The 26114-nt window shown below is 39.2% G+C and overlaps 2 protein-coding genes across 3 annotated transcripts in view; both read right to left on the bottom strand.

The window, feature by feature from the left end:
• LOC146468683 (cytochrome P450 4F4-like) overlaps positions 1-26114 on the bottom strand; it is a 61385-nt gene that overhangs the window by 32369 nt on the left and 2902 nt on the right. The gene's annotated exons all lie outside the window — the stretch shown is intronic.
• On the bottom strand, positions 2715-22539 carry LOC146468684 (cytochrome P450 4F4-like). Of its 2 annotated transcripts, XM_085124503.1 has the most exons (15): positions 22421-22539; positions 20605-20852; positions 16940-17129; positions 15166-15293; positions 13054-13175; positions 12040-12102; positions 11799-11931; positions 10668-10733; positions 7667-7754; positions 6797-6899; positions 5955-6085; positions 4644-4708; positions 4198-4280; positions 3985-4050; positions 2715-3045 (listed from the first exon to the last, which is right to left on the bottom strand). In XM_085124503.1, the coding sequence occupies exons 2-15, from the start codon at positions 20800-20802 to the stop codon at positions 2934-2936; spliced, it is 1548 nt and encodes a 515-aa protein (XP_084980629.1). In that variant the 5' UTR covers positions 20803-20852; positions 22421-22539; the 3' UTR covers positions 2715-2933. The 2 variants fall into 2 exon arrangements, with proteins under 2 accessions (XP_084980629.1, XP_084980628.1); XM_085124502.1 differs by lacking the exon at positions 22421-22539 and having other exon boundaries at positions 20605-20864.

Below are 26114 nucleotides of genomic sequence, written 5' to 3' on the forward strand. Positions count from 1 at the left end.
GTGCAATTGAAGTTGATTACGCGGATTTACTAGCTATGTTATATTAATTATTTACAAATGCATATTCATGGGCTAAAGGTGTCATGGACAGTGCCTCCTTTTTTTACTGTGCATACACTCTGATGTGCATTTCAGGATGGCCCTTCTAATTTCTTAAGGAAGGTGCAGACTAATTCAAAGATACATGTATTTTTGCATGGCTTACAACTATGCAGGAAAGGAAGCTCTTTAGCATGTTCCAGGCGTTCAGATACTGGGGAGAGCTGTTTGCATAATGCCGACTATTGATCTGTTTACACCACACACCTTGCTTTCGCGCTAAAATAAGTGACGTCAAATTCAACATGGCAGCTTGTGAGGGTATTTGTAAGGCGTAAATTTTTTTAAAAAAATTGAATGGGAATTTATACATTTGAATCTTCTGCAAGGATTTCACCCAAATTCGCAATATTATTATTATTGTTATTATTTAACCACATGCAAATTCCTATAGTTTTAAAATAAAATCAATGATATGCAAATGTTGTGCTGTGGTTTCTTATGACATGCGCCAACCCTTTGCATATATGCTAATTCTCCAGGATACGGGACAAATCTCCCAGTCTCCCGTACAGGTGACTAAATCTCCCAGATAAAAGCCACTTGGCATCTTATTTGTAAGTAAGCCAATATTTCAACTCCAATTTTTCATAAATCGAAGAAATATTGTGTCGTGGCTGCATTTGCATGCAGGCCTGTTTCACTCAATCTGCTACAAACTTTGACAGAAACCAAAAAAAATACACTATAAGCTACTGTCTGCGCATGATTGGATAACCTTTCAACCAATTAAAGAACAGGACAAAAATGCTCCTGTTTAGCACGACTCTTGTGCCAAATCAAGGGGGGGGGGGGGGGTGAGTGCATCATTTTTGGGTGGGAGAGGGAAGGTAGGAAAATAAGGGGGGGGGGGGGGGCTCAATAGACAAAATCTCCAGATTTCAGATCTTCAGAGGTTCGCATCTCTGCCTTTGTATAAAAGTGAAGTTTATGTCCCTTCGTCTCGTAAGCCTTTCTTTAATATCCAGTTATTAAGGAAACAATGGCCATTAACCACGTTAAAGTACAAAGCAGAAAGGTTAAGCTTACCCGTTCGCCTTCTTAGCTCTGCTGCATGCTAGCTTTCAGCTCTCTTCTCCGGACCAACAAACTGAAAGGCAAACTAGGTGTTTTAAGTTTATCTATATATGCAAAAGTACAAAATGATTCTTAAAAGCGAAACATAAAAGCGCAGTTGAAAAGTTTACTGACCTTTTAAATTCTGTCACATGTTCAGTGGTTCTTGTCACAAGATGGCCGAACTGACGGGTTCCAAACTTCAGTGCAAAGATTCATGGAAAATGACACGCAAGTCGCGCGTTGCTCGCGCGAGTGGCAAATCCGTGAATGTTTTTGCACCATGAAAACGCTTTTGCCCCATCAAATTCAACGAATTTCATAATGTGATCTATTATGATTCCAGTTTGTGAAAGCTTTTTTAAAGTTGGACAAATCTGCTGTGGGAAAATTCCATCCAGAATCCTTAGAAGACAAACCTCCAAAAATGGCGCGAGACCGACCTCCGCGTCGGACCATCTTCTCGCTTTCCTGGTCTTACAGTTTCAGTTTATAAGCTTCATTGGGAAACATGCTTACTCCTTTGTCGTTTCTCTTTCCATTTGAAGGAATACCGCTTGCTCGCGTGAATTAAGGCAAGGGCCCAAAACTGTTCTCTCAAAAAGTGTGGGGGCTGTCTATCTCTAAACACTTTTTATTTGGACAGATGAAACTTTGACAGGTACATACATTATTGATTTGAAGTAATTTGGTACTTTTAGATTATTCAAATTAGGTCACGTGACTTCGATCGGCAGAAAAAGCTTTATCTTAAAATGGCAACACTTTTTCTTGTGTCCTTAATTTATTTATCATTTTAATAATGTTAAGGGCGTTTAATATATCACTTCTGTGCTTGGCCTTCTTAAGATTTTTCTAAGCAAAGGCCTAACGTAGGGGGATAATTACCTTTGGGTACTGGGTACTAATCGAAAAATCCGTGTATTTTAAAAATTATTTCAAAATTGAACAGGTTCCAGGCACAGTTTTGTAGATGCATTTATTGCAAGTTGTCTTGTACCATTAAGGTTAAATATCTCACAAAGAAAAGTGTTGCCATTTTTGATTTCATTATTTTTAGTAAATTGTGGCCATGCAAAGTCACGCGACAACATTTACATAATTAAAAAACACCAAATTGACACAACTTGTCAATATATGCCTCTGGCAAAGTTTCAACCTTCTACTGCCAAAGTGTTCTGAGATAGATCACCCCCTTCACTCTTTGAGTGATTAATTGCGGGCCCATGCCTTAATTTACCTGAGTGTGTTTAAGCTTTCGTCGTTGAGAGATTCAAAACTTTGCTTGTTTGTCATACTGTTACTTGAACACTGACGCAGGAACGCGCGAAGGAATAATAATAGATCATGGCCAATGTATACACATATACAAAGTCAGCTTAGTGGGCATGAGCGCGTTCAACAATGTTGAACACGGTGGCCAAACAAATGCAACATTGTTGTTCCCACATGAGAACAATTGTTGGACGACGTTGAACACGATGTTCAATGGAAATCAAACTTCTTTCAACGTCATCCAGCTTCAGGCAACATCGTCAATACAACATGGGAAGCCCAAGTTAAATCAATCAAAGCTGTTTTTTATTTATTCAATGACGAAGGGTTACATAAAATTACATTGACAGAGACAGGTGAGCTTAGGTCTTCTCAAGAAATCAGTTTTCGCTTCCATTCGACAACTGCACGACAAAAATACAACTGAGGATTTTTTTTAAATTAACAAGTGAATGTGTTGGGTTTCATAAACCCTTTTATCCATGAGTTTTCCGGGTGCTGTGCTAACTACGTGGTAAAATATTAACCCGAATGCCATTCTTGGCTCGCAAAATCAGTTCCGGAATCAGATCGTCAACCGGCACAGCGTTGTCGGGATCCGTTGATAACTTGAACCTATATAAAAATCAATCAATCAACCAATCAATCAATCAATCAATCAATCAATCAAACAATCAATCAATCAATCAATCAATCAAACAATCAATCAATCAAGCAATTAATCAATTAATTGGGAAGTTGGAATCCTCGACTCTAAAAGCACCTTGTTCTGTAAGTACTGAAAAAGGGTAAACATTATTACTTTTAGCTTCTTTTAAAAATAAAAAAATCCTAGGGAAGGAAGGGAGGGGAGGGAGGAAGGGAAGGAGCATGAGACGAAAAGTGGGAAGGAGGGGAGGAGGGGGGAGAAAGGGAGGAACGAAACGAACGAACATATGAATATATGCTGAATAAAGACAAAAAATGGACTGGTCAGGAACGGGTTGTAACTTGGTTAAAGTTCTCGCATTTTCGTTTCCAAAATGCGCTACGCCGGATCATGAGTTTTTCCTTTCAAGAATTCAGTTGACTTTCTCTTGGCGTTCTACTGAATTATTTTGTAGCTAAGTGAAGGTAATGTTGTACCATTCTCATAAAAAAAAACATCAAAATCACTGTGAAACTTCGCCTTAAAAGGGGAACTTAAACGTACCCATCGACGCTGCATGTTTAACAAAGGCTGCCAAAGCATCCTTTGAAAAAAAATCCATTTGCGTTTCAAGTGAAGTCCTCTTACACTTCAAAATACATTAATAATTCATAAGCCCATTGACCTATCAAATGGTCGATAAAACATCACCTGCAGTGGTTTTAAAACTCGATAAAACCTCCTTTTTAATAGTATGCTGTGTGTTTTCGTATGCTAATTTCCAACGTTCACAAAAGCATAATTGTTATGAACTCTATTGACACACGCTTTACTAGGAATGTTTTTGAAGCCGTTCAAGCTGTTTTTGAAGCTGCTCATGTTTTAAACATTAAACAAAACACACATTTATGAAATGACTTGCTTACTTGCGAAGGATCATGGCGAGAGAAAGTTTCACTTCTGTCAGAGCAAAGTTTTGTCCAATGCAGTTCCTAGAAGAGACAGGAAAAAATATGCGATATCTGTTGTCGGAACTGAAAAACATGAATAACTCCCCAACTATTGTCTGTGGAGGAATGGTGGCTGGGACAAATATACAATGCACAAAGTCCATAAATTTGAAATACTCTCCAGCTTACCTTGGCCCGGCAGAAAATGGAATGAATGCATATGGCGACATGTCCTTTGAATTTTCAGTTGTAAAGCGCATTGGATCAAACGTCTGCAAATTGGTACCAAAAATAAACAAATAAATGAATCAATCAATAACAGTTGTACATTTGTCGGTAAAATAGTTTCAATCGAGGACAACTCAAAGTATAAAATGAAGTCTCAATAATTTATATACGTTTCATTAAACAGGTCAACATTATCATTTCTATGACCAAAGTATCAAAACAAAATGACATTTAAAACAATTTTCTGTCAACCAGTTCTTTCATGTATCTATTTATTATTGCACCTTTTCATTTCAAACAGTTGAAGTGTTGATTCATATAAAAGTGATTTTTGCAATGCCTTAGCATTTGTTCTTTGAACCCTTCATTTATGCATTCACGAAAGGCAACAAGATGGACAGACAAACCTCTGGATCTTTCCAAACATGCGGATTACGATGCAACGCGTATATGTTTGTTATCACCCATGATCCTAATATCGAAAAAAAAAAAAAGCATTCTAAGGTTTGAACAACAAGATAAAAAAAGTTGTTAATACGCAATTTAATACATAAGATTTTTCGGTAAAATACCCAAAAAACCACTATATTTGCACCTTTCAAAAGCTCCGTTTTCACTGGACCCTGATAACCTGCAGTTGCATTGTTTTTTTAATACCTTAAGCTGATGTTTGCCCCTTCGAAAACAAAAGAAATTGGTTTTCTAGTGTTCCGAAGTTTGAGGTGACATTTCGCTAAAGAAAACGCCAATCTTTTTATCATAGTTTAATCTGAATCTTAGAGGTAGTTAAGACATTGGGTGGACTTTAAAATTGAGCTATTCCTTCCTTCTACTGAAGCAAAATGAACAGTTTCAATTGATATTACGAATCAGTAGCTTTACTCTAGAGAGCTACAAATGAGGACCAGCTTGTTCAGATCCACAGAACAGCCCAGCTTGCTAAGCTTCATTTGAGTGCTCGAACAGCTAGAATCAAACGTTGTAGAGACTCATAATACTACACAATTCATCTTTATAATTTAATTTTACTTTCTACACACTAGAATTCCTCCATTGCTGTGAATAAACAATTAATTTAACTCCCGCGCCTTAATTGCTCCTAACTGAGCTCGTGGCTCAGTCGACTAGAGCTCTAATAGACTTAATCCAGAGGTAATGAGTCCAAATCTTGCCGAGGTCAAAGACTTTTCTTTGATTCTCGTTATCCTAATTTCCTCTCTAGAACTTGATGCTCAATAGGAACATTATGTAATGCTTAAAACACGAGCAGCAGTGTTTTAACGGGATTCAAAACCACGAGGCGCAGCCGAGTGGTTTTAGGCCTGATAAAACACGTACTGCGAGTTTTTTGAATGGCTTCAAAAACATTCCTGGAAAAGCGTGTGTCAAGAGAGTTCATAACAATGACGCATTTGTGAACGCTGGAAATTAGCATAGGAGAAAAACATTAAACACCGCATACTAATAAGGAGGAGGTTTTATCGGGTTTTAAAACCACGGCACGTGATGTTTTATCAACCATTTGATAGGTCAATGGGCTTATGAATTATTATGTGTTTTTGAAAGAGGTTTCAGGACTAATAACAAGCTCATCTCACTTTCTACAAGTGTGGAGCGGCCTATGCACAACGAGAGTCAGATTTACCCCCCCCCCCCCCCCCCTTCACCCTTAGAATAAACTCTGGCATTTAACGTCTCTCTTTTTCCATGATATTTACCTTCTGGTACCAAATGGCCGTCTATTTCATACGTTTTGTCCAGCGTGCGGGCGATCATGGGAACTGGGGAGAAGATCCTGGTAGTCTCCTTAATGCACATGAGAAGATATTTCAGCTTGCCAAGCTGCTTCCTGGTAAACAAGCAGAGCATGCGCATTGTTGATAAAAGGAGGACTATTCGAAAAGAAGTGTTGCAGTGGCAACTCACTTGTTAAAGGGAACTTCCACTCTTTGAACAAATCGACGTTAGATTGTTTGAGACAGTAGAGAGTTTACGACAAACGGCAAACGTGAGTTTCGCGTTTATATTTTCTTGAAATAATTAGTACATAGATGAGAATAGTGCAAAACATTTCTGGCCTTTCATGCTAACGCCAAAACTACTCAATTTTGCTGATAAACTGAAAACAGCGAGTGGCAAATGAAGGATAAACATGGCCACGTGGTCATTTCTTCCGATTGCCGTAAACGTGATTTTAAATCGCTCTTAAAACTAAATTGCAAATTTTTAGTATGAACAAGCGGAGAGAGCAATTTAGCATACAAAAGAATTGGATACGATTACCGTATTTTTCGCTTTTAAATTTTCCCTTTGGTACCAGTTAAGATTTTGTGACGTCATATGGTTGTCACTATTGTTGGGAAGCAAGCGTTCTTTTGTTTGTAATAATTGAGAAATAATATGACGTCATGAAATCCAAAATGGCGGTGCGCGGGAAAATGTAAAGCAGAAATAAGCGATAATAAAATTATGTTTAGGCTGATGAGGCATTAAATGCAACGAAAAAGCAATTCTGTTACTGAAGTGGCTTTAACAGATATTCAGTACAGATGATTCTTACCAGTCCAGCTCGTCTTTGTGCCCAAGAACTTCTTCCACTTCCTGTAGGCATTTCTCTTGGTGTTCAGGATACCTCGCCAAATTGTATAATGTCCACGAAATGACTGAAAACGTTAAAAGGAAAACGTACATTTAACACTTTTTTTTTCCTTTGTTGATGAATATTACATCATTTCTGGAGGAACAGGGATAATGCTTTGGTAAGAACACTCGCCTCCTACCAATGTGGGCTGGGTTCGATCCCCAGTGTTATCACCGATGTTCTCTTCCCCTTAAAAACCAACATTCCAAATTCCAATTCGATCGGAAAATGGCCTCCAATTACAGCACTACACTAAATACGTTTACAAGTTTATTCAAAAATACAAAACTTTAGCAAAAAAGAGAGACTGGCCCGCAAGTAGCAAGAGCTAATCTAGGCGGGCCACACTTACAACTGTTTAAGGATAAAATTAATATTATTACAGTTATTACAATCAAAGACAGAACAAATAGAATTGAGGGGAGGTAAAGAATCACGAGTAAAATTAACGAGTTGCAACTAATTGGGGAGACCTATTTTCTGTACTATAATAGGCGTTTCAATATAGTCATTTTCATTTACCAGAATAAAGGAGAGAAGCCGGCGAATTTCTCCTTTGAATTATTTCTTAGGTAAATCTCTTATACGACGCGGTATCTCAATCTACAGCCTTACGCCAAATCGCGAAAAAGAACGTTATGTATTTCTAGTCTAGAATTCTGGACGTAAAAGTTTCCAGAGGTGATTTATTTTGATTTCATGAAATAAAATGCACGGTAACTTTGCAAAGTACAGAAAATTGCAATCATCAATATTGTACTCTCCCAAATCGAAATTTTTAAAACATACCACTAGCTGTTGTGTCGTGCCCAGCAAACATAAACGTCACTGCTTCACCAACAATTTCGTCATCAGTCAGGTTTTTTCCGTTCTCATCCTAATCAAAACAATAACAACCTGTTTTAATCAAAGTTAAACTAGACTTTGTTTTCTCTACTGAAAACATAAAATAATCAAACAAAAGCAATCATGCAACATTACCGCGAAGGGCTCTTTACGTGTGATACCCTGTTGACATATTACATGAAAAGGATAATGATGATGATGATAATGATGATGATGATGATGATGATGATGATGATGATGATGATCAACAAGTGAAACAGAAAAGACTAAGGAAGAAACTGTATTCAACTTGTGAAAGGAATGTGATGGTTTTATTTCTTAGCCTGGTGAATAAATGATAAGTCTAATTTTCAGTCAGTAATACAGACGTACTCGGAAACGGAAAATCCGAGTTCTCCCAACCTAAGACTTTACAATTACTAGTTCTAATTCTCTAGCGCTGAGTTACAGGGGTCTTCTGTCGCACTTTGTAATAATCATCGCACTTTGTAATACCTGTCGCACTTTGTAATAAAACTGTCACACTTTGTAATACCTGTCGCACTTTGTAATAACACTTGTCACACTTTGTAATAAAATAGCTGTCGCACTTTGTAATAACAAGTTGTCGCACTTTGTAATAAATGAAGCTGTCGCACTTTGTAATAACAAGTTGTCGCACTTTGTAATAAGCTTTTAAATTACTTTTGAATACGATGTTTGGTGGAAAATAAGTGAATTAACTAATCACCTAGGGTACAAATACGTTCTTCTTTTATATTTTACTTTGCACACTAAATTGAGGGGATGAAAAAGAAAAAATTCCTTCTCCTCCACGATTCTCGCAAATGTTAATTGTCTAGGTCTTGACTACGATGTATCGTTACTTTCTCATCACGAGTAAGGACTTTTAAAAGTCGGTTTTGTTAAGCCGCTCCATTGACTCGGTATTAGTCTAATTTACCGTGCAAATGACCCTATTGCATGTTTAATTTGTAAATGATAACTTAATTCAGGTGTTAAAAAAGGTATTTATCAACGGGTCTTAAGATCTTAAATAAAGATTCGAATTTGAAATATAATGGCATCTCCTGCGGATGAAAATAAAAGAGGCTTGTCTCCGTGGGATTTTAGAGAGGAAGAAACTGGAAAGCAACCTGTGATGATTCTCAGCTGGCTCAGGACAGAAGGAGAGATTTGGTGTTCTCTTGCAAATCCCGGGCAAAACGTTTTTCTCTGCTCCCAACCAAGTGGTTAAAGACATGCTAGTCTAACTACTATGCATGACCCACACCTCAAAGTGACTTCATCGATCTAGGGCAGGAGGCATTTGCACATCTCACACAATGGTTTCGACTAATGCTCGAAGAGAAAGGCGGTCACATTGCATCCATTCCACCCCAGTGGATCCTTTTGAAGGTTCTGGCTAATACTCAGTTCAAGAGGTAAGCATACCCAGATCTGTGGACCACCCTTCTAACAAAGAAACCCGACAAAGATGATCTCTAAGATGGACTACACTTGGTAGAAATCGTATTGGTTCTTCATATCTCCGCTGCTAAGCTATGAAAGGGCATAATCAGCCCAAAACAGATTCAAGAATGATTCACATTCCTCCCTTGGTGGAGAAACCCTTGCAGATCTCATGGCAATTTCACTGAAGTGTTCATCAGTTCTGGATTTTGATCCAGAGGCAGCAGTGAAAAAATGAGTTTCTTCGTCAAAAAGGCACGAGGACCATTCCTCCAAGCGTGAGGATATAATGCATCAGATATTCAGTATATAGATAGAATCTATCCAGTCTTTTCTTTCTTGGCCCACCCCTCACTGCAACTCCCATCTACTAATACCTCATCACACACCAAGTGAAGAACGATATAACTATAAATTCGATTATTTACCGTGGTTGCATCTACTGCGCAGAGCTATCGGCCATTTATACTGCGTTGCGTGTATATTTCGGAGAACTGTGGTATTTGTCTTCTAATGGTGTCCAAGGTATCCCGACTTTATGCCACGATTGTAGCACCTATTTAAAATCTTGTGACTAGCCTCCCAAAAAAAAAGCCTCATATAGAACAAGTATCGAGTCACTTGAAGCCTCCGTCTCCCTTGCTTACCCTTGGACTCAACCCTCTCGCTCATCTTTTTATTTTTACCTGGAGTTATATCCCCTCTGTTCAGTTATTACACTCCATCGTTGCTAAACAAGCTATGTGATCTCCAAAATAACAATTGGGAGAAGCGTGGAAAACGCGTTCGTCCCGCTCAGTTAAGTATGCAGAGTAAAATATCAAGGAAGAACGTATTTGTGCCCTGGGGGATTAGTTAAGTCATACATTTTCTACCAAATATCCTATTCAGAGGAAATTTGAAAGCTTATTACAAAGTGCGACAACTTGTTATTACAAAGTGCGACAGCTATTTTATTACAAAGTGTGACAAGTGTTATTACAAAGTGCGACAGGTATTACAAAGTGTGACAGTTTTATTACAAAGTGCGACAGGTATTACAAAGTGCGATGATTATTACAAAGTGCGACAGAACACAGGGGTCTCGTGGAAGTTAAGGTCATTAAACTGGAGATGATGTTTGTCACATGAATCCAGTTAAATGGCCCTGCTCTCACGTTACCCAACGATGTTTTAAAGCCACTAAGCTTAGCTACCTAGCACACACCGAGTCCCTTTAAAACTCAGTGGCTTGAGCAGCCGAGACTACGTTCATAGAAAATTATCTTCGGAGAACGCGACAACTTTCTTTTCAATATTGCCCAAGTGGAAAATGACATACACGCTTAGCTACTTCGCCCATGAAAACTCGACAGGTATTGCGCTTCTTAGAAGCCCTTTGACATATTACGTTAAACCACTACCACTAACGATCCGATTAGGAACAAGCTATATTTGAAAATTTCGAAACAGAAGGGGTAAATTCCAATCTAAGCATATATTTCTCTCATACCTTCGCCTCTAAAAGGATGTCAACGAAGTCCAAATGTTTCTTTTTTCGTAGTTTTTCTTTCTCTGCCTGTTGAAAAACAAAACGGTTTTAATTGTTTCGTAGGTGAGATACCGCCTGCACTACAGGGACAAACTGAGGGACAAAAATCTTTTTGAAAAATCTTTATTGTTGTGTAATTAAACTTGAACCAAAGTTCTTGTTAATCCAGGATTACCTTAATCGGGCTTTGAACAACTGGACCCTGATTAACATAATCAGGTTATGGCTCCTGGCCCACGGCTAAAACGACATTTTGCACTGGAAATCGTGAGCCAGGTAGTCTGGGGGTGGAGGAGGGGGGAGGGGGGAGGGGAAGAGAGGATGGGGTAAAGGGAAGAAAAACCCTCCTCTCTTCTTCTCCTCCTCCCGGCTTTTTATGATTTCCAGCAACTTGTGTCTACTTGCGGGTGACGCATCTACTCGCGGGAGACGATTTACACGCGGGCTCTGATTTTCCGTCCTCTCTACAATCTCTGACAAAAATGTACTCACTCGTAGGGCGCTTTCCATTTGTCAGAATTGTCGTCCAGACCGGTTAGTTCGTACACGGAATGTTCCAATTTGAAGGATAAGCTTTACGCTCCGTCCTTCAAATTTCTTCAAAATAGCGTGTACCATTTTCGGAGTGATTATTTTTTAGCGTTTGCAGCACCATCCCTTCAAAATGACGCATTCGAATTACAGACTCACCGGCCAGCTCTGGCAAATGGAAAGCACTCGTAATCTCGGTCCATCTGGCCTGAAAAGGTGCAAGTCGACATTTTAAAACCAGGGCCGGGCCCGTTTCTCGAAAGTCCCGATAATTAACGGGCCCGCGGAAAGTTGTTGTTGTTTACATTCAAGATCGAGGTTTCAATAGTTTTGCAGATAATATGATAAAACTATCAGTTAACAAAACAAAATGGACTGGTTTGTTAGCTAGAATCCGCGCTTTCATTATTTAGATTTTGATTTGAATGTTTGATATCGGGCCCGAAAAGTTACCGGGATTTTCGAGAAACAGGCCCCAATCGCGACTTCCGACTGAAACTACCAAGGTTTTAGGACAGAAAATACACGGCAGCGTCGCAGCCATGTGGAGAGTGCACTTACGCTGTCTTGAAGGGCTTTTCTCCTCGCTTTAACAATTTCACCCGCCTTGGCGTGAGCATAGTCACAGTTCTTAAAAAACTTCCTTCCTTCTGAGGTCCATTTATAGATTTCCTCCGCATGAAGAAGGGGATTCCTGGAAACAAGGCAGAAAAAAGAGATTACATTCTATTTCTTTTCTTTTCGCTTGAGAAAAAAACGTTTTCATTCGAGGAATGTATAGTAAAATCGCGAGTAATCTTACATGAGTCTGTTCAGAATCTGATTCGATGCCTCGTACACAGCCACTATGTAAGGATCCTGCTTTCTGAATGAAAAAAGAAGACGCAAAGTTAGGGTCGTCTTCTATTGCCGTTTTACTTCACATGCAAGCTTCACAATAATCTAGAAAACGGTTAAAACCACTGAAAGAAGTCAAGAAATGTTGTGACCTTATGCCTATTCAAATGGCCTTGTAAGCATAAACTTGTGGAGATGTGTACCGGTTTTAAGACTGTTTGACGTCTTATACTGCCCATTTCTCCAGTACTTGCTAGCCAGCTAACGATACACAAAGAATACCCTAGCAATGTCTAATTTTATTGCCTGATTTCTTTGAATTGTGGTGAATGAAAACTTATGAATAGCATTGTTAACAAAAAAAATTGTGCATATGTTTTCAGTCAAATTATACGCGATTTCTTAAAAATAGATTGTGCTATGTATGTTTTATGACTACCCTAAAAAAAACAAATCCTGTGAAAGTATTGATAGTAAGGCGTGGCGTGACTCTCAGAATGCTATGCTTTTTTGTTGGGCCCGAATATGGAACATTTAAGGTACTAAGGTCTTAGGTTCGACTCCTGATAGGAGCACTCGGATTTTTTCCGAGTATGCCTGTGTCATTTACTGAATACATAATTCTCATTTATTCACCTGGCTTTAGTTAACATATTCCATAATATTATTTCCATTGCGCATATGCCACACATTGACATTCTAATCCTAGCAGTATGCAGGATGTTTGTCCCATGAACCTAGTTTAATGGCCTTAGCTCCCACGAGTCTCCTGTAGCTCAGTGGTAGAGTATCCGAACTAGTAATCGGAAGGTCTTAGGTTCGACTCCTGTTAGGAGCACTCGGATTTCCTTTGTCCGAGTATGCCTGTGTCACTTACTGAATAATACATCATTCTCATTTCACATTGTTGTTCTTATTTATCTTTGTTTGTTAAATCTCCCTTTATTTGTTCTGAAAAGAGAACATTCACAATACTCACTCCCGATTGATCTGGCAGTTGCTCCTGTAACTGAGAGCGCACTTGAGAATAGAGTCCAAGGTCATCAGACTCACATGATGGAACAACTCAACCTGACCTTTTTCCCGTTGGGACCAATTTTCCTGCAACGTGAGGTAAATAGACCATTTCAGAGTTGCTGTGAACCTCATTATGAAAGCGAGGCTAACTGCAAAGTTTTTATTATGAAAATTAGTTTTCATTCATATGCAAACATAACTAATTTTAATATCAAAAGCTTTGCACTTAGCCTCGCTTCTATAATTCACAGCAACTCGGAAACGGCCTATTGAGGAAACAGCGGCAAAATGAGTGCGCATGCTCCGCAGATTTGTGATTCGAGCGATTCGAGCGAGAATCGGTCACGAATGCTCCACTTCAATCGGCAAATTCACACCTGTTACCACAATACTTTTTTGTTGTTGAATAAGATATGTGATGGAGGAAGTTCGAAGGAACCTTTCCTCAAAGCCGCAACCTTATCTATTTTGAGTTGGGCTTATCCCGCGAAACGAAAACAAACAATGGCAATTTTAAAAATGCCGCCATTTCGCCGCGTAAGATTGCATGCCCACTCGTTTTGCCGCTGTGTCCCTATTGAGTTAATGCATGAGGGGCATGCGCAGCTACACCTTGTTCATGACCAGGCACAATCTCGTTCCCAGAGCCCTCGCTACAAAGGTAGCGAGTGCTCTGCGAAAAAAATTGGATCAGGCAAAAGTACTTTTCGTCAAAAAAATAAATGACCTTCTTGTCTCCCTCACTCAGGTTAATTTACTTTCTATCTGAAATAATTTATTCATCACTCATATCCAGCAATACCAAATCCCCCCTCCCCACCTGCCAAACACCCAGGCATTAAGGACGGTGCCTACTAATACAGAGCTATTTTTGCGCGGTTTATGACTATGCGGGAATAGAGATTTTAGCAAGGGTCATTGGAATCCAAAAAGAAAATTAGGGGTGGCCGTGGAAAGCAATGTACGGCGTTTAATTCCATATTGAAGCTTTAATATCTCTGAAAAATGTATGGTTACCCCCAATTTTATTTTAGGATACCAAGAGCACTTGCTGAGTTCTGCTTTCTCTGCATAGTTTTAACCCGCGCAAAAATATTTCCGTATTAGTAGGCATTACCCATAGGAAACTCAAGTATTTCGAGATGCGAAGAACGTATGCACAGTAACAAAAGTAGGCACTGTCTTTAATTAACATTTTTGCAAACAAACTGGCGTGGCAAATGTCCCTCGGCGAAGATAAATGAACTATTCAAGGTCCCACGGTACAGTTCAAAAGGAATCTGATCTCTTCACACCAGTGAAAGTTAATTCAGGCCAAGTTGTCTCGGATAAGTCTTATTTTTCGGTATTATTCCATAACCATTCTGTGGATCTGCCACCTCATCCTTGAAATGAAGTGATAACTGTTAGATTTCTGTTTTAAGGTAAAATTTGGAGGACGTACCATTTGGAAATTCAATAACTCCTCTTATGAGGAGTTTCTAGTCATCATTCTTTGTATTCCTTTCCTAGAACAGGCCAATCGAAGACAACCCAAATATGACTTCTTGTGCCGACTGCTGACTCGTTAACTCAACTACCCTTAAAAAAAATCTCCGATAAGAATTCGTTAACTTCTATTTAAAATCGACCTCAGTGGAAAGTTGTCAGTCTTTGAAACCTCCACTGTTGAAATAAGTTACGTTAGATTGTTGAAAGTAAAATCTTATTTTACATTTTGTTGGAAAACATGGAAATAATATTTCTGTGTCGGACAAAACAGGATTTGATTATCGCTGATTTTCCCTTTAAATACCGTAATACCGTTGTTCAATTGTTTCACACAAAAGAACTTGTGCTCACTGACAATAGCGGCAACCGTATGACGTCACAAAATCCAAAATGGAGGCGCGCGGGAAATATAAAAGCGAAAATAGACGATAATTATATCTCCTTTTTAGCACACTTGAATGTTTTTCTGCTTTTCAAATTAAAATTTAGAATTTAGACGTTTCCAAATATGTAACGTCAAAGTTTGTTGTCAGAGTGGAGGTTGCCTTTAAAAAGTTCCACAAATGCTTTGTTACTTTCTCACCAAAAGAATATTAGTGGATTCCTGGAAAATCCTGACGTATGGCTTAAGGATCTCGAAGTGAAAAGCAGGAGTGAGAAGTCTTCTCATTCGGAACCATTTGTCACCTACCGACGTCACTAAACCATCCCCTGAAAAGAAAACAATCAACTCATGAGCAACTCCTGGTATGTATCTAAAAGTCATCACGCGATATGATTGGTTCTTTTTACACGATATTAACTTTGAGTATAAAAAGAAACGGTGTATATTGTTTTTTGCGCGCTCTGATTGGCTACTCAAACTCGGATAGTTAACAATTGGATTGCCGAGTTGCTGTGAACCTCATTATGAAAGCGAGGCTAAGTGCAAAGCTTTTCATATGAAAATTAGTTTTGTTTGCATATGAATGAAAACTAATTTCATAACAAGAAAACTTTGCACTTAGCCTCGCTTCCATAATGAGATTCAAAGCAACTAGGAAATAGCCTATTATTTCACGAGCGCGCGTTGGATACGAAATGATAGATAGCCAACTAGGCGCCCAGTTGGCCGAGAAGCGAAGCTTCGAGGGTAACTTGGAAATTTTGAGGATAATCTTTCAGCCGAGAGCATTATCATCCGATATACCAGCAAGCCGGAAAGCAGTTTATTTATTTTAGAGTGGTTTTCAATTGATTGTCGAAAATAATTTCGCGTTTGCTTTGGTTTTGCATTACTACGCTCTGAGGTTGGTTTACAAACCACGCGCCCCTTTCTCAACCAATGGGAATCCAAACCAAAACCAATCGTGTTTTGGCCGCACGCGTTTTCCCGCGCTTGGCGCCAGTTACATGCATTTGCTTCGAATTCTCATTGGCCCGTTGTGTTGTTTACATCTGTTGTGGTTGGCCAGAGTAATTACTTTGGTTTGGGTTTTACGACACTCAATTGGAAACTGCTCTATAACCCTCCGATTCATTTCTGAAATGCGCGCGCATTACTGTGTAATTATAAAAGACAAAAAAGCCTGTAATGACCACGGTGTGATTGCAGCTAAATAAATGGAAGCTAACTAGTTTACTAGATTTTATCAACCAATGATGACCTTCTTTCTTTGTTGTTCTTATCGAAAAAATCGGGTGACTGTTATCATCTGATATTGTACCACGTGACGTGCTTTGTCACATGAGAACGCGCGGAAATTAACCGGTGGGTTCACCATGGTGTATAAGGGGATGTTTACATGTGAAAACTCGCACCAGTGTGAGTTTGAGAGTGATATGACATTGTGATTTCATACTGATTGTGACGCCAAATTGGATTAGATTTCGAACATTGCGCATGCGCTACCCGTTCCAGACTCTCGGGAGTGTGACATCGAAATGAGTTTTCATACCGGAATGAAAATCTGGCTCCAGTGCAGTGACCGGGGTGAACTCGCACCGGTGTGAGATATATTGTGCTGGTATCATGTAAACGAATTTAAAGCCATAGGAGGGAACCGGAGTGAACTCGTACCGGCCGGAATGAAAGTCGCGCCGGTATCATGTAGACAGTCCTTCTCAGGACTACACACACACGGATGATCAAAATTTACGTACTTATGACATGACTCCTGTGCTGAGTTGCTCGAAGCATGGTTAGCGCTAACCATTGGTTAAGAGGTATTAAAACCTATAGGTTGTCATGGTATTTAACCCGGGTTAGCGCTAACCATGCTTCGAGCAACTGGGCCCTGGGCTCAAACCATTTACAGTTTTATATAGTAGAAGTTGTCTTCCTCGATCAACTGTCAACTCCACCAAACAACACTTACCAATAAACGGTCTGACAAGGTTGCATACAAATCTCTCCTTCGGTGCATTGCTAGATTGAATCACTTTAATGGTGTCCGGGTGGCAGAGAATGAGCGCCGACTTTAGAGGACCGAACCACAGGCGATAACAAGTCTTGAACTCGGTGGCACACTTCACGTGAAACACAAGGCCGGCTCCGTCAAATCTCGCCTGTGGACAGAATGTTTTATCACAGTAAATAGCTTATTTTAGTAAATTAAGGCGCTATAAAATTTCGACGCGATTTAACATTAGTCTGTTCTAAATTTCACCAATTTCCACGAACCCACATAAAATATGCTAAATCGTACATTAAGGGGGCATTTTTCAGTCACCTTTCAAAAGCTCTATTTTCACTGGACCCTGATAACCTATTGGTTTTTAGGGTTGGGAGCATTGTTCTGTTGTTCGTTCTTTTGTCCTCTCAACCAACCATGTAAAACGTTGCAAATAGTGCAGGTCACTCCTTTAGAAGAGGTTCTAGAACTATTTTGTCAACTTGTCCGCGAATACCAATAATATATCTTCTGATTAGTTTTGTAAATCGATGCTGTCGGGTGAAGTCCAGTGAACCCAAGTGGAGTATAGGCCCGACGAGAGAAGTGCGGTATGGGGGCCTCTTCTCCAAGCTCGATGTTTGTTTTCTCCCTGTACCCCACTTGGGAACCTGCTCACAAGCTAAACAACACAGACTCCTTTCGTTAACACAGTGGCGGACTATATTTATCTGTTGTTCCAGTGTGTACAAAACTTTTAACTGTCTCTTCCTTCCGTTCCTAAACCATATCTAAATTTCCTGATGTAAATACCTCCCCTATGATAACCTATTGATGACCCACTTAACAGACCACCTCTGCGATGATTTTGAATTGTTTGCACTGCAAGAGTTATGGAATACTTTTGCAAACTCGAGTAAAAAAACATCTGCTGATCGCTAGTTCATGAATGTACATACATACATACATACATACATACATACATACATACATACATACATACATACATACATACATACATACATACATACATACATACATACATACATACATACATACATACATACATACATACATACATACATACATATTTTTTATTTAAACACGATGGGGTTTAAAGCTCAGAGCTTGTGGGGTCGTGTGAAAATAACTGATTACAGTATAAAACTGTATTAAAATGGTGATAACATTACATACAGAACACAAAACAATTGACTACAGCAATTAAGGCATAAAATGTAAAATATTCAGTAGCATTTGAAATCTTGGTAGTGCCTCGGCAGCGACTGGGCCGACTGTGCGCTAAAATCAAGTTCCTTAAAGTAAGAGTCCTTTTTCACTTTACGATAAAAATCAGCAAATTGGCAAATAAAGTGAGTCGAGACACCGTTCCAAAGGATAGCGCCTCTATAGCTTATAGAGTTTGTGCCCCTTTTGTTTTGTGCTACTTTGTTATAGTTGCACGTTATACGCCAGTTAGCTGCACGTGGCAGTGACCAACTCGAAAGCCTAAGCTCCTTTGGTCACTGCGCACATTTTACCTTTGATGATTTTTGTAATTTAATGTTGTCTTTATGTTACTTTTGTGATGTATTGTAATTTCCTGTTTGTGCTTAACTATTGAAATAGTGCATAAATAAAAAAATCTGAAATCTGTAACGTAACTGATTCTTTTTAGGGCCGTAAATAAATATTGCCAGGGGTGGATTTAGCTGGCTGGGAGGGGGGGGGGGGGAGGGGGAGGACCGCGGTCCCCCTTTTTTCTCGTATATTTAAAAAGTTTTTCTTACCGTCTTCCGAATGGTATTATGCAATCAAATGCAATCAATCGTTTCAAAAAGTCCTCTTAAAGTCTGTCTTTCTAAGCCTTACGGTGAATTTTACATTGCGTGGGGGAGGGAGGGTGGGGGAATTCGGCCCCCTTTTGGTGGATTTTCTGGATTGCTATATTCTTAACTTTATGAATTGTAAAATAAATAGGATTCCGTTTTCATATTTTATATTTAGAATGACAGTTACTATTCTTGATTACTGTAAACCGCATTAATCTGAATATTGCGCAGTAATGATATAGAGAGCTTGATGTATCTTCCGGATCCCGTACGTAAATCCGGTGTACGTAAATGCATAAGCGTGATCGGCATGAAATCAACGAAAATTTTTCCGTACATATACAAAGTGAAACGAACACTTTGAATTGTACTTAAATCTTACAGATTATCCTGGCAGTATAGAAGAAAACAAAGATACTCGACCGAAACCTTGACGCGGTCTGCCCCAGGGCATCTCGCGTAACAATAACTTCGACCTTTGGTTAAATGAATAATCTAAAAATGATCAAGGCTGATTTCACGTACGGTCAGGGAAGTATAATATTTCGAAAGGCACAGCCTTTCCTCTTCAGGGTATGTTTGAAAAATATATTTCCCTGGCCGCGAAATCAGCCTTGCTCTTTTTTAGATTATTTGTTCAGATACAATTTTTTTCCTGATTAGATCCTTCACTACAGGATCCGGTACTTTTATTTTGTCACGGTGGTGCTTGCAGACAAAGTTAATTTTTGGTTAAATGGTTTATTTTATTTCGGGAGGACAATTGTCTGCCAACGAACTCTACACTCCCTTCCAAATTCAATAACTTTTTTTTACTGAATAGTCAAATCCATAATTATAATACTAGGAATGCTCAGTCCTTCCGCTTGCCACTGTGCAGAACGAACACCAGGAAGTTTTCAATCTACTTTCAAGGTCCAAACTTTTATAATTCGCTAAATTCTGACATGACTAGTTCTCCCTCCTCCGCTTCTTTCAAAAGAAAGCTTAAAGAATTTCTTCTCTCTAGGTATTAACTTCTGTAAGGCTGTAATTCTTAACTAACTTATTTAATATGTGTGTGCGTGTGTGTGTACGTGTGCGCGGTCATCATAAGTCCATATTGTAATTCTAATATAAGATTAGTTATTTTAAGTGAGGAAGCCTGACTTGTCATAAGCCTCGTGGTTTGTTTCAGGTTTTCTCGCCATTTATTTTCTTACATCAATATTTATTTATTTTTTTCCATCTGTAAATGTTGCATATGGCAAAATAAATATTGTTTTGTATTGTATTGTAACGAAAGACCAAACTTCGATTTACACTAGATAAGGGTTCTAGTTTCTAAAGGAGCTGTGGCGCTGTGTCGGTAGGGGGGTGGAGTGGAAGAGAATATTTGTTTTATCGACTGAGTTGATAAGATAATTTGGAATAGATTTGAGGCTTTGCCTCGGTCAGTAAAAACCTTTAAAACCTCAGCTGACGTAAAACAAAGAAAACAAAATGACGAAACAATACAGAGAAGGAAAACAATAACCCACAACACAAAGAAAAACCTGTCAGGTTCTTACACCGAGGTAAACCCAGATTCAAGGTCTTTGTGCCCGGTTTTCAGTGGCCAAATTACCGTATCATTTGTTGACTGTCCGTTGATGAAATCCCGAAGTATGATTCAGCTGAGCTCTCTAGCAAGCTTCTACGTAATGCTATTTCTTTTGTAATACTAGTACATTGTACTCGATTCTCAAGTTGACATGTTTGAAAATTTATTAAATTGTACTCAGGTATTATTAGCAGCAATGAACAAAGCTAATTAATAAAGTTTAGAGACAAGCTTACGTAGTCGAGGTGTCCTTTAAGCCAATGACCAGGAGGCCCAGGTATACCGGCGACTGATCTAGCTGCATTACGCCTCTCTTGGATACAACCAATCACAAACTGGACAAGGAAGGCAACTCCTACAGCCACAAGCACAGCAAACCAGAATGAAGATGAACGCAGAGTAAAACTCAATAAATAATCTGTTAGCTGCTCCATTTCGGAGAATGCTGATGGTACGGGAATCAAGCGCAATTTAAGCGCTTCGACGCTATGCGGAAAAATTTCCGCACAGCCCCATACATTAATTATGCATGCTGATGTATTAATTATGTATGCGCTTCATTGTTTTAAAAGACAATAACCTATTCCCATGTGTTTTGCATATATACATTGCAAATAATACCTACTGCGGTAATAAAAGAGGGTTTCGTCGTGTCATGACTTAATCTCGTACCCCGATCTCAGTCGTCGGTTCGGGAATGACGAAATGTGAGATCTCCCCTCTGCCTGACCGTGGGAGATCTGGGTACGACATTAGTCATGACTTTTTCTCCTCTCCTCTCTCCATTTTTCCAATCCCATTTTCTTCATTTCTCTACCCCAGCCCCCTAACGCTTTTCTTTTTCTTTCTTTCTTTCTTTTTTTTTCGGTCTACCTACCATACCGTGCCTTGAACTGAAGCCTTACTGTTAGCGTTGGATTCCCTGTCCATCTGCTTTACCACTAGACTACGAGAGATTTGTTGGAAATTACCCCTCAACAAATATATTTTATTTTTTGTAAGCCTTTAAAAATCTACATAACAATGCAGAGGTAATTTTTTCTTGTGCGTTGCACTTGCCTTGTAATTTTCACGGGAAAATGCGTCATTTTCGCCCCTTGATTGGCCTGTCTCGGTTTGTGTATTCTCGTCGTCATAGCCCCATGCAACCATGTTATAGTGAGTTATAGAGCATTAACGAGTCTTGGCCGACTTCAAATCGTGTAGTTGTTGCTTGTGCTCCGAATCGTCGTCTTATTATTTTTGCGTCCTTTGCTGTTTCGTCCATCGCTTCCCCTTTGTCAATGCCATGCTACTACGTCTGTAATTTGACTGACCTTCGCCCATCGTTCCAAGCCTTTATTGTTTAATCACCTTTTAAAGTCGCCCAATATCCTTGCGGATTACGAATGGTGAACAGAATAGTACAAGGAACACAATCTAAACGTGCCGTCCGTGAAATGTCCGCCAGTTGGGTGCAAGAATGCCCTAAAGACGAGCAATATTGGCATATATTGTAAGATGCCAGCCTTTACGAAGTTCACCAGGACTGACAAAGCATTGTAGCGCTCTACGCGCTTTTCGAGATACGCCGGAGGTAGACGAAATATCAGATACCGTAACACATGAAGCCTGCACGTCTATGTTAGCGAGAACCTCTGGCTTTATTTTAGGAACGACAGCAGCAAAAATAGAACGTAAAACAAAAAGAAAGGTAAAGAAATACTTTATTTTTGATAGTTTACGACAGTCGCGATTAAAAACCACTGGTTAATCTGCCTTTATTTTTACGGCCATGCGAAAACATGTCACTCAATTCTAAACATTTTTAAAGCGAGGACAAATTAAAATGCGTAAAAATTGCTAAAATTGTCAAATTTTGTTTAGATTTTCCGTATTTTTTCCCTAAAATTCGAAGATTTCGGCAAAGCCCATATAGACTTAGAAACAAAATATAAAACTAAGAGGAACAAAGCGAAGTAATCCCAACGGCGCACTATTGTTATCCCTATTGTTTCCTTTGAACAAAGACTGTATGCATAATTAATGACGGGGCTGTGCGGAAATCTTGCCCGCTATGCTAAAATATTTGATTACAGCTGGTAATATCCAGTAATCCTGTTTGAGCCTGATTTTACTAGTTATTTTAGTCAAATACTCTCCGACTAGTGACTACTGTAAATATTGCCTTGATATAAGTGTCATCTGGTTTCGTTTTATGATTGACAGGCAATAGCGTTAGTTTATTTTGGCTTAGAAGAGCCTTTTGTTCGGCGGTACAGTAATTATCCAGGCGATTGATTTGCCTTCTTTTATAATTCAAATTCGGTTGTCGAGAGCAAACAAAAATAGCTTAATTATTGTTTTAATCCTACCAACAACCAACCCAGGCCCAACAGGGAAAGTAATTAAGAAAGGCGTGTTGATTACAAAAACATTTGTTTGAGGAAGACTCTTGTCACTCTTATAAACTTTGAGGACCATGCAAAAAAAACATTTAATAATAATAATAATCTAGAATTCAATGAAACAAAAGAGGAAATAGTACTTCCTCTCCATGTTATGCTCGGTAGCTTTCATTTCAATGCCGAACGTGTGACTTCAAGTACTTGCTAAATTATATCCGAATAGTCTGTTAGACAATTGCTAATGCATTTTAAGAGTAGATTTCGATAAATTGCTTTGATAGTCTTGATAAGATTGGAGAGCGGATACGAAAAAAAAAAAAAAAAGACGAAGATGAACTTACTTTCAGGAATGCTGCCGCTGGTGACACTTCTCCATCCCTCCCCCACCCACCCCTCCCTTGCATTAAAACTTTTATACAAAAAAATTAACCATGTTATTCGAATTCCGAGTGTAGGACGTGATTTGATGATGTTCAAATTCTGTGGCGAGTGCACAGTGCCGGTTTCCCAAGCCTTATACTGTGAGCAGAGGATTGGAGATTATATGGATTCTTGACCCCAGTCTGTGTAACAACTTTTCGTGGACTTTTATTTATTAATCAATTTTGCTCCTACTTATTTTCAACTATCAACTGGTGAAGATGTTAAAACCAAATCAACTGCATTAAAAATATATAAAAAGATATACATTTATACATTAATTGGTGTATCTTCCAAGCAGTGAAAAGCTTGACCTGGTCTCCGCTTTCTCAGAACATGAACGTCACTTGAAATACGTCCGAAGGTTTCCGAACATCACCCGAAGTTATGTTCGAAGATCGATAACAAGGCACCAAGTTCCTCCAAGTGGAAGAAAAGCTCGAGTTTTTGACTGCCGTCCAATAGCCGGCGCAAAACTCAACCTAAACAAGTCAAGCTCGTGCTACCTCTAAGCAGGCGAAAAAAACCATGTCTGGCTCCACTTCTAAAAACAGCTAAAGCCACCCAAGGACGTCCGAAGGTTACTGAATCATCATCCGAAGTTTGCCCGAAGATATGCCGAGCATCTCCTACGCTCAAGCTGATATTTGTTCACTAAAATGACGGAGCATCGTAATTTTTTCGAAGATTTCCCGAAGATTTCCGAAGGTTAGCGGAAAATTACCCGTGTGAATTATAAAGATGTGGGTTCTATTAAAACGTTCTGGTACCGAATCCATGGCTACGCAAGTGTTAGTAGCTACTCGCAAAACACGCCATAAATCGTGGCTACAACATACAGAGAAGAATTGCGATAAGAAGCAGTTGTACATCTGTCGTATCTTTGATCCATCACACAGCGGCTAGTAATGGCCATTCCTTGGCTATGCAGTGATCCTAGGTATACCACGCAAACAAACTTGAATCTATTACATCCCAAACCCTTGACGCATTCCTTCAGTTCCTCGCTGGCTTTCACCACTAGTTCCTTACATTTCTTTTGCTCATATTTCACGCCGTGGAAAATCCTATACAAGATATCTTCGGCGAGTACTCGGGCTCGTTCGGAATTGAACGTGATGTCGGGGACCATCTTGAACGAGTTTTCAAAACTCGGAGCCACCGGGTTCATGCCGTAGTTGTCGTCTTCGAAGGGAAGCTGAAAAGGTTGTGGTGGAGACGATCGCCGCCTTAATTGGCTGCTTGTCTTTTTAAGAACTCCACGCAAGGATGGCAGTTCTGTGCAACTATCGCGTCTGTCCTCCATAGACCACTGCAGATGAAAACAATTCTCTGGCAATAAGATCACTTAATGGAGTAAAACCCCGAGTGAAAGTAGCTCTCAACAAACTTGGCACCTCAGTAGAGCCTCGGTCGCCTTTAGTGAAGAAAACGTAAGCACCGTGTGTTTGCTTTGGTTCAATGAGTTTCCTGGTTAAATCGATTGTACTCTTTTACAAAAGTAGTCCACAATGACTAAAGATTGCGATTAAGTGGTCAGTAAACGTTGTCCAAGATGTTCGTGTTGCTGGGCCAACTTTTGTTTGACTCGCCACTCGGTTGCTCAGTTGCGCGGAAAATTGTTATGGACGACTCGAGTCAATGCAGCTCAATTAAACGATTAAGGTCAATGCTTTATCTCAATTCTCATTACTTGCTAATTACTGAAAATGTTTTTCAAATTTACCATTACTCTACGAACTAAAAATTAAAACTTACCAAAGAATGTAAAATTTTTCCTCGTGATAAACGGAAGAGAAACAGAACAAAGTTCTGTTCAGTAATTTAATTTTTCATCCACAGACTCGAGAGATAAAACTTCCTTGGACAGCCAATAAACAGCACCACAGTAAAGTGCTATCCAATTATATATAATGATCACACTTAAGGATTTCACCAACGGACCAAAAGCTAGTTAATAAACAGAACCATAGGAAAGTATTGCTCGATAGTCTTATATTTAAGTCATTCGTGTAGGGCCAACGCCACATCAACTGTTGTTTAACTCTGGAAAAATTATTAATTATAAAAATAAACGCTTTTATCTCGTTTGGACATCCTAGCTAATTTGCCTCTGATTCATGTAATTTAAGATCCATTAAGGCAAGTTCCCCGAGTTAATGTTTTCATATTCTCAATAACTGTCGCTTTTAAATTGGATTGAGACCTTACAGAGAAATAAGGAATTGATCTCTCCGTGAAACCTGTTGACAATGCGTTTGCAGGTTTGGTAATTATTTTTAAAGCATGTCATGTAAGCTAAGGACTTTTCGTTTGAAGTGGCTAAGGTTTAAGAGCTCAAACAAAGCACCGTAATCTCTTTGCTTGTGAGTTAAAAGCTTTCTATTTTTCTAGGGATTAAAGCCAGATGGTTTCGTGTGTTTTCGCGATAAGTAAACAATGCAAAGGCTTTTCAAAGTTTGTTTATTGTTAAAGCCAGTGATTGTTGAAGGCTCGACAAACACGTTGTCATAGAAACGACTCAGCACTTTTTGAACAAAAGTCATTGTTTAAGTTCGTTTCAGAAACAAAGGGCCAGTTATTTAAACAGAGTCTAACTTAGGCTCCGGCTAAAGACAATCAGTGGGCCTCTAAATCTGTCAATGGGTGGTCTATTTTAAGCAGATAAATAGTTTTCTAGTCTGGAACGCAAGCCTTCTTATTACCATCAGCAGCAGACAATGTTTAGATATGATTATTGGCAAAATTGAAAATGGCTTAGAACGTGGTCTTGTTAAACACCGGCTGTCTAAACTGTCTTTTAATAACTGTCCCTAAGTGCTTGATCAATTAGAATACGATCGATTAGAATGCAGCTTCCTATGATCGATTCATGGGGCAACTGCACCGTTTGCAACGTCTTAAATAGTTGGTCGAGAGAACAAAAGAACGAACAACAG

This window comes from Pavona decussata, unplaced genomic scaffold (assembly GCF_977016875.1).
Source record: "Pavona decussata unplaced genomic scaffold, jaPavDecu1.1 SCAFFOLD_130, whole genome shotgun sequence".
Taxonomy (NCBI): Eukaryota; Metazoa; Cnidaria; class Anthozoa; order Scleractinia; family Agariciidae; genus Pavona; species Pavona decussata.

Bases quoted from the DNA above. Each gene is read 5' to 3' on its own strand.
- LOC146468684 (XM_085124503.1), bottom strand. From the start codon at position 20,802: ATGGAGCAGCTAACAGATTATTTATTGAGTTTTACTCTGCGTTCATCT. The intron at 17,130-20,604 runs GTAAGCTTGTCT...TTCTGTCCACAG, and splicing joins TTAAAGGACACCTCGACTAC to GCGAGATTTGACGGAGCCGG. The intron at 4,281-4,643 runs GTTTGTCTGTCC...ACCAATTTGCAG, and splicing joins ATGTTTGGAAAGATCCAGAG to ACGTTTGATCCAATGCGCTT.